We start from the raw sequence: 8,410 nt of genomic DNA, 5'->3' as shown, positions 1-8,410 counted from the left end.
TTCAAATACGATCTCTGCACCCGACCAGGGAAGGGACCACACATAGACCAGGACCTTCTGACCTCTCGATCCCCAATCGTTGTGTTTTTATTGGGGACCAGCTAGGAGAGCATGTGAGAAGTCTGTCAAGCTGCCGCTAAAGAACGAGGTCAGCATATGAGACCGATCCTTGACCATAACCTGCGACAGGCTCTTACTAAACACCGATTGAATGTTGGTTTGAATAAAAGCATCTCCTATGTAAGACACGTACCCTGGAAGCGTTCCATTTAGAACAGTTGTACGGAAGCAGAACTGGAATAACATCAAAAGACAACAAAGTGTTTTTATCTGGATGAGAAGATGGAGGGGGAACATGGTTGTGGTAGGTCAAGTCCAGACTTGTCGAATCAGCGATATAATCCCTGACTCAGAAGCAGATGACTGAGGCTGTAAAAGGGTAAACACACATACAGTATAACACATACACTCACTATTTCAACACTCATCCCAGCTGAACAAGACAACTGCAGTGGATGACATCACCCTTCATTTGAAAGGAGAAGGAATAATTTCCCCCAGCACAAAGATTTGACCACAAACCACAGTCTGAACTGAGGTGACTTAACAGAGGTAATGAACGTTCACTGTCTGCTGGTGCCCTCTCACCAACATTGGTGGACATTACCTTGGTGTTACCACATCAGCCACAAGGAGGAACTGAGTTTTTGGGAAAGTGTTTCTGTCTGTCTAAATGTCTGCCTAAATGTGTATGTGTGTGTGCATGTGTGTGCATCAGTGTGTGTGTGTGTGTGTGTGTGTGTGTATACGTGTGTGCATGTGTGTGCATGTGTGTGTGCATACGTGAGTCTGTCTGTCTCTGTCTGCTGTTCTAGTGTCATGATTCTGTTTACGGTTCAGTCATCTTTCACTTCTTATTTTCACTGTAACTCAAACTTTACATATAGCTATTCAAGCAACGAAAGCTTACAAAGTCTCCAAAAAAAGCTAGTATTCTACACAGCAGTCTTCATAGTCACCCTACTGTGTACCCCTTATCCCAGTGACCCTTGAATCTCCCATAAGAAACTGAAGTACAGTGAATTAACCCTGACGAAAACTCCGGAAAGCCTCTGATAATAATATGAATTGTAGTTGAACCCAAATGCTCAGTGAAAGACAAGAAGCTACTCAGCTTCTTGCCAAACTGAAAAGTGAACGGAACAGTTTGAGACAAAAAGGTTGCGTGACTGGATTTCAAAAGGCGTGATGGATGAAGTTACCAGAGTTGAAGCACAAAGAACTGAACTGGACTGTGCTTGCCATGTAGGCTCAAGCTACATGGGACTGTGGGACATGAACCCATGGTCATTGTGGGACCGTGGGACATGAACCCATGGTCATTGTGGGACTATGGGACATGAACCCATGGTGTCACGTGGTGCCACTGTATATTTCCATTGTGCGATTCGACTGTGTAATTCCCTTTTTAAAGGTATTCTATATCTACAGGGTGACCTACCGCACACGAGACATTCTAAATCTTAAAGTGATGGACACAATGGGGATGAAACACACAAATCGCAGTGCCTTGTCTGGAACATCATCCAAAATAAAATATGACATTTGAATTAAAATAGAAGAGAAAGAAAGGAAGAAAGGAGCATGTACTGCACCTGCAATTTTCAATCAGGAAGTTCACTGACGGGTCCTCCATTAGTCAGATATCCTATCCGACCAATCAGAGAAGAGACAGATTACCTGGTTGACCTAATCAGACAACAGCTATGTCTCCCTGGACAATTACTCCCAACTTCAGAGGATGGGCCAGAGGAGTTCTGGTTGGGAAGGAATATTAGATATCAAAGAGACCCTTGCTGCTCTTTGCCCAAAGGGTAAAGGTCACAAGTACTGCTGGAACTACTCACTTGTTGTTGTCGTTGTTGATAAGAGCACGACTCGAACAAGAGGTACAGATACAGAATCTCATTGTCATGACTCATTCTGCTGGAGAAAAACAGCAGACGTTTTTGCTGCCTTTCAACTCCTGTTGCTTTTCTCTGTTGGCTCTTACTGAACTTTTGAAGTGAATCAGCGCCACTGAAATAGCATGTTATTAGCGTCATCTTAAAAACGCTGCGCAAACTTTGGTCAGATTGACAGGTAAGATTTCAGCAGAGAATCCCCATTAAAACCCATCGAGGTGGTTAACCAAACTCTGCTCACTACTACAAACAGCAACGTCAATGGTGATACATCTTTGACAAACTTCCATTGTATTCAGGTTGCCCCTGTCCCTTAGATAAACACAGGTAACGGAATGTGCAGTATATGACAGATACGCAGCTAAGCGGAGCTGCTTATCATCTGCAAAACAACACCGGTTGAGACCTTTGGCTCTTAATATGAGCCTCAGGTAACTATATTGCCTCAAGCAATGGTGAGGACCAGTTGGCTGATTCAAATACATACAGCAGAAGGGAGAAAAGCCCATATCTCCCAGTGGTCTCACAAACACACAAAACAATTCAAGTGTTTGTTAAAAGTTCTATTTCTGGTACATGGAATAGGCCAGTAAAGGTGATTCAAATGGAAAGATGTGTTTTTCTTGTGTGTTTGTGTCAGTTCCCCTATTCACAGAGGAGAAGACATTTCCACATAGGTCAAAGGGATTTGTTTATTTGTCTATGAACACCGTCCGTGGACTTTATTTGTCCTCCCCTCCACACGCCATGTTGTCACCCAGTCCTAATCCTTTTCTGTGTGCAGAGAGAGGTCTTCCCAAGTCTCAACATGCCCCTGGAAACACAACTATCATGCTCCCACATCATGTTTGTGCTGAGCAATATCAGAAATCCTGTTTCAGGAAGCTGGCAACAGGCGTTATGGTTTTTAACGACTCCTGTAGGATTGTTGTTGATGTGTTTTATGTGTCATATTTTGGGATGGGAAAATATAATTTCAGATCAAATCGATTAATTGGATAACAGGTCATTAAAAACTGGTATGACAAGGGGGCAAGCAGACAGGGACATTAAAGTGGATGGGCTGAGATGAGAAAGGGTTTCAAATGCATAACAGTCAAGAGTTTGAATTTGAATGAGTCAACCTTAGAATCACAATACCCTCTGTATTGGTCTATCCCGTCAGACTATCCACATTCACTCAAATGCTTTATGTTCGCTCCCTCTTTCAATAGTAGGTTTACATTCACATACAAGTGGTAGCCTAGTCATTGTAGAACGTTTGCTGTGCTGTGCTGCAGTAAAATTAATACCAACAATAACACACAATGTGTACTATGATATACTGTTCACAACATACTGGAATTTTGTTTAAAGCACCCATCAAAATCGTTTTGGGGAAAACGTATGTTAAATCGGTCGTAGCAACTTTCTGATCTCATTTCAGAAAAGTCATTTCTAAGACTCACAAAAAGAATACTTTCTCGAAAAAACATAAAAAACAAAGAACATAAATCTGCCTTGTAACACTTCAAGCAAGCCGTGGCCATTGCATTCTCGTTGACATAAACATTACATAAACACCTGTACATTACTACGCAAGAAGGTGAGAACTTCGAACGCATACTTGGCACATAGCGTGGAAGGGAACCATGAGCCGTCCTCCAAATCGCCTGACAGTTAGCATCACGTGGACGCGCACACTCACACCCCAAGCGCCGTGCGCGCTTTGTTCGGGACTGTATAAATAGCCTTGGCAACCAGCGTCAAAGCACGGAGGAAACCGGACTTCTCAGGTGAGTACCGATGAGAGGTGGTAGAGAAACGAGGATGTTTTTACATTATAAGTAGTAATGTAGCCCATATGGTTTACTTTAATGCTAGCTTTAGTTGCATGCATTGGCCACTGTTCCGTAGTTTGTTATAGACAGAGATGGTTTGATTGGAATGAAAGAAAATACTTTGCTATTTTAGCATGTAACATATATTTATTATTATTATTTTTGTGAAATTGTCAAAGATACAGTATGTCTGTAGTCTATTACATTGATACACCTAAAGATGAATTGAGAAGGTGTGCTAAATCTCAGATTTTCTAGGTGTATCTGTCAATTATCAACCATCAACCATGAAGACTGTTGCACTGATCCTTGCTCTGGCAGTCATCTCTGGTAAGCAACATTCCCCCACTTCTTTACAACCTCTTAAAAGAATAGTATTTTCACCAACGTACACATAGCTTTTATCAAACTCCTTCCTATAATGTTTATGCCTTTGAATGTAGTCATTGCACTTAGACCACTGGCACTTGATGCATCCATTGAATAACAATCTCAACATACAAACATCTCCTTATGTGTGTGGTTTCTCTGTGTGCCTGCCTGTCTTCACCGGGTCCCCCCCGTGTCCCCCCGTGTCGCCCTCAGGCTGCCAGGGGCGCGTCGTACGCCAGGCAGAAGCCGTCCAGGACCGCTGGGAGGAGAATGTGGAGCGCTTCTGGAACTTTGTGGCTGAGCTAAACACCAAGACCGACGGAGTGGTGGACAGCATGAAGAAGTCCCAGATCAGCAGGGAACTTGAGTATGTTTCTTCTTCTGACTTTTTTCCCTCCGCCCCTCAAGACTAACCCCGCCCTCGAGACTAACCCCGCCCTCAAGACTAACCCCGCCCTCTCTACCTCTAGCCCTAGAGACAAACCCTCTCCAACCTTAACCCTCTGCTCTAGAGATTAACCCTCTCTAACCCTAACCCATGGCCTCCTTACTCTTTTCCAAACCCCCCTTTTATTCTAATTACAAATGACCCCCATACTTTACCTTAACCCATCCTCCCATAAAATACTTACCTCTCCCATAACTTTCCCCCCCATGCTTACTCACTCCCCCACGACCGCCATTTTACCACCACCCCACACTCTACACACTCCCCCCCACCCCCCTCGTACTGTCTTCCCTTCACTGACCTCCGCCCCCCTTGTACCCCCTCGCAGCTCCCTGATTACCGACACCATGGCCGAGCTGACTGTCTACCAGGAGGACATCCAGACCAAGCTGGGCCCCTACGCCCAGGACACAGCCACCCAGCTGACCCAGGACATGCAGCTGCTGGCCAACAAGCTGCAGGGAGACATGCAGGACGCCAGGGAGCGCAGCACCCAGTACGTGGCCGAGCTGAAGAGCATGGTCGACCAGAACACAGAGGAGGTCCGCAACCGCATCAGCACCTACACACGCAAGCTGAAGAAACGCCTGAGCAAGGACACCGAGGAGATCCGCAAGTGAGTTGAGGGACACAGGCGTCACAACCGAAACGTACTCAAAACGACGTGTTCCGAAGTGCGGCACGTCACGTCTGCCCCAGTTCTGTTTTCACCTGCATGTCAATGTGATAGCGTGATCCTAACCATCTTCTCCCTCTCCCTTTCCTTCCTCTCCCTACCCAGCACCATGACCACCTATCTGGGTGAGCTCCAGTCCCGCGCCACCCAGAACATGGACCAGGTGAAAGAACACGCCAGCCTGGCCCACGACACCGCCGCCGAGCGCCTGGTCAGCTTCCACACCCTGCTCTCGAAGCAGGCCAAGACCCTCCAGGAGCAGCTGGAGACCCAGGCCGAAGGTCTGAAGGGACAGCTGGAGACCACCGCCCAGGACCTGCGCTCCACCCTGGAGGGCAAGGTGGACCAGATCAGCGACCTGCTCGCCCCCTTCACCGAAAAGATCCGTGAGCAGCTCCAGGCTGTTATGGATAAGGTCAAGGAGGTCTCGGCTTAAGCAGGACTTTGGGAGAGAGGGGGGGGGGGCTTAGGAGCATTCGGGCTCCGTCGCAAACCCACCCACATGTGGGTTTGTGGGGAGTTCTGAGCCACTATTCACCTAAATGCAAGAAAGGAGAGGAATGGTGGGGGGGAGTTAAGAGTTACTGATGAGGTTTTTTCATTATGTGGGCGCTTGTGTCGTTTGGGATGTGGGGGGGGCTAGGGGTTATAGGGTGAGGGGGGGGGGGTGTAGTGCACAGACCCATAGCTGTCGTGTTGACTGTCATCCATCCATCTTTCTGTGTCCCCGACCTCCTCGTCCCTCGACACAAGGACCTCGCTCAATTCTACCTTTCATTCACCTACAAGAGGCGACTGTTTTAACCTGCTTTGCTTGTGTACCTTGAGATAAATCCTCTAGATAATCAAATGATCCCCGTTGGCTAATCTGTGTTGGGTTTTAAAAGCTTTCATCTGGGGGCACGGGCCACCGAAGAGGTTTGCAACAGGACCCTCTTATCCTGAGCCAAATTGGCTCCAGTTAAATCCGAATACTACTCCAAAATGCATCCTCACACCAAAGACAACAAGTCCGAAATGTCAACACCTGCACTGAATGATTCCAACTGTGTCTGTGTTTTCCAAGATCGCTACAGAACCACTCAGTGCCTTCCTGTCGCTGTATACTGGCCTGCCGTGTCTGCTTTGTGTTTGTTAAGACTCGCATTAAAGTGTATGATAATGTGACATGATGCTAATAGGACAATGTAACTGAAGCCTAACATGCACGGTCGTGTGTACTGTATGCTGTACCTGTCTGTCTTCTCGGTGTGGCCAGAGAAACTGTCCACATGTAACAAGCCTGTCGTGCTGCTCACCATAGGGCCTGTCTGCCTGCCTGTCTGGTTGACGTCAGACAGCCACTTTGTGCTAAACATCGCTGAGTAAATAAAAGATATGGAAAAGAACTCCGGGTCTGTGTCTCTTTTGATTGCCCACATGCATCCAGTAAAAACTATTGATCTATTGTGTTCACTGATGTTTAGATTATTTTGAAGACAAGCTTAATCTCACATTGTATTTGAGACTCCCATTGTGTTTAAACTGAGAGAGAGCTTGACAGAGATTCTTACGAAACAACGGCGGTAACATCCATGTCCTATGATAAGCTTTATTTTACCTGTCTTTAAGTCCAACTGGACATGTATCTGCAAAATCCCCCTTAACGCCCTCAATCCCAAACACATATTCTTTCAAAACATGTCATGTTTTGGCAGTTGGTACATAATGTGTTACAGTACACAGTCAGTCTGGGTTCCATCTGTGCACCCTCCCTCCCACCCTGCCTCCCTCCCTTCCACCCACCCTCCCTCCCTCCCTCCCTCCCACCCTGCCTCCCACCCTCCCTCCCTCCCCCCCCCCCACCCTCCCTCCCTCCCTCCCACCCTGCCTGCCTGCCTCCCTCCCTCTCTCCCTCCCACCCTGCCTGCCTGCCTCCCTCTCCTCCCTCCCTCCCTCCCTCCCTCCCTCCCTCCCTCCCTCCCTCCCTCCCTCCCTCCCTCCCTCCCTCCCTCCCTCCCTCCTCCTGGCTTGTTGAGATTTGCTCTTGCATTCTTTTGCCTTTTATCCCAGCAGGTTTTCAGAATCCCGCACCCCCACTGGTGTTTTCATTTCCTGTTTGTGGAGATATTCAACTCCTACCTTGAAGTCAAGACATGCAAGCGCACACATGACTTAGACATGCAACATAACACAACACAACATATTTGGTATTCAGGTAGGTCAAATGAACACACAGTGTAAGAACAAGAACAAACATGTTCAAGGGGCCATAGCAAAGTGTTTCAATGTTTTTGAGTTCAAAAGAACAAAATGAGCTGATTGCTTCCCTGCCAGTCCACATGATTTCCACATTTCTCAACAAGATATAAACCTACAGGTTTGAGGACCTAGATAGGTCATAGTTACCTTTACAGCGTCTATAGCGCAGAGCACACCACATGACATATCTAGCAGACACTCTTATCCCGAGCGACTTACAGGAAGTACAGGGACATTCTCCCCGAGGCAAGTAGCGTTAAGTGTCTTGCCCAGAGACACAACATCAACAGCACAGCCGGGATCAAACCGGCAACCTTCTGATTGGTAGCCCGATACCCTAACCACTCAGCCATCTGACCACCTGACAGCAAACCCTGTCTCTTGGGGACTACCTTCACTGTACCTTGTCCTCGACAACCTTTGTCGAAGAGAAACACAGACCGAACATAGGAGGAGTCCTGACTCCAGGACTCCTGACCAGAGGAGTCAGGTGGCTGAGCAGTGGGGAATTGGGCTGGTAATCAGAAGGTCGCCAGTTCGATTCCCGGCTGAGCCAAATGACGTTGTGTCCTTGGGCAAGGCATTTCACCCTACTTGCCTCGGGGGGAATGTCCCTGTACTTACTGTAAGTCGCTCTGGATAAGAGCGTCTGCTAAATGACTAAATGACTAAAGTGACTAAATGACATACAACATACAGTGACATCTCACCATGTGTTATTCAAGTGTGTGACTCTGCGCCTGTCTGCCAGCTGGCCAGTAGGGGACACCACTAGTCCCTTCTCTCTCCTCCCCACTGAAGGCCCTTGTCAGACGCACAGATACAAATCGTCCTGTAGCACCTCTCCAGAACCTCCCGCCCCCCCTCCAATCACCATCCATTGGGATGA

General features: G+C 47.3%; 1 protein-coding gene across 2 annotated transcripts; it reads left to right on the top strand.

Moving 5' to 3' along the window:
* The first annotated feature begins 3,698 nt into the window (after positions 1-3,698).
* On the top strand, positions 3,699-6,668 carry apoeb (apolipoprotein Eb). Of its 2 annotated transcripts, none has more exons than XM_047036518.1 (5): positions 3,699-3,739; positions 4,043-4,114; positions 4,370-4,523; positions 4,933-5,220; positions 5,386-6,668. In XM_047036518.1, the coding sequence occupies exons 2-5, from the start codon at positions 4,072-4,074 to the stop codon at positions 5,714-5,716; spliced, it is 816 nt and encodes a 271-aa protein (XP_046892474.1). In that variant the 5' UTR covers positions 3,699-3,739; positions 4,043-4,071; the 3' UTR covers positions 5,717-6,668. The 2 variants fall into 2 exon arrangements, with proteins under 2 accessions (XP_046892474.1, XP_046892482.1); XM_047036526.1 differs by having other exon boundaries at positions 3,718-3,739; positions 4,034-4,114.
* Positions 6,669-8,410: the final 1,742 nt, after the last annotated feature.

This window comes from Hypomesus transpacificus, chromosome 2 (genome assembly GCF_021917145.1).
Source record: "Hypomesus transpacificus isolate Combined female chromosome 2, fHypTra1, whole genome shotgun sequence".
Taxonomy (NCBI): Eukaryota; Metazoa; Chordata; class Actinopteri; order Osmeriformes; family Osmeridae; genus Hypomesus; species Hypomesus transpacificus.
The sequence above is the reverse complement of the archived record's forward strand: the minus strand, read 5'-3'. Positions and strand labels throughout refer to the sequence as shown.

Coding starts and splice junctions, on each gene's coding strand:
- apoeb (XM_047036518.1), top strand. CDS start 4,072: ATGAAGACTGTTGCACTGATCCTTGCTCTGGCAGTCATCTCTG. Junction 4,115..4,369: donor TGCTCTGGCAGTCATCTCTG/GTAAGCAACATT, acceptor TGTCGCCCTCAG/GCTGCCAGGGGCGCGTCGTA. Junction 5,221..5,385: donor GACACCGAGGAGATCCGCAA/GTGAGTTGAGGG, acceptor CTCCCTACCCAG/CACCATGACCACCTATCTGG.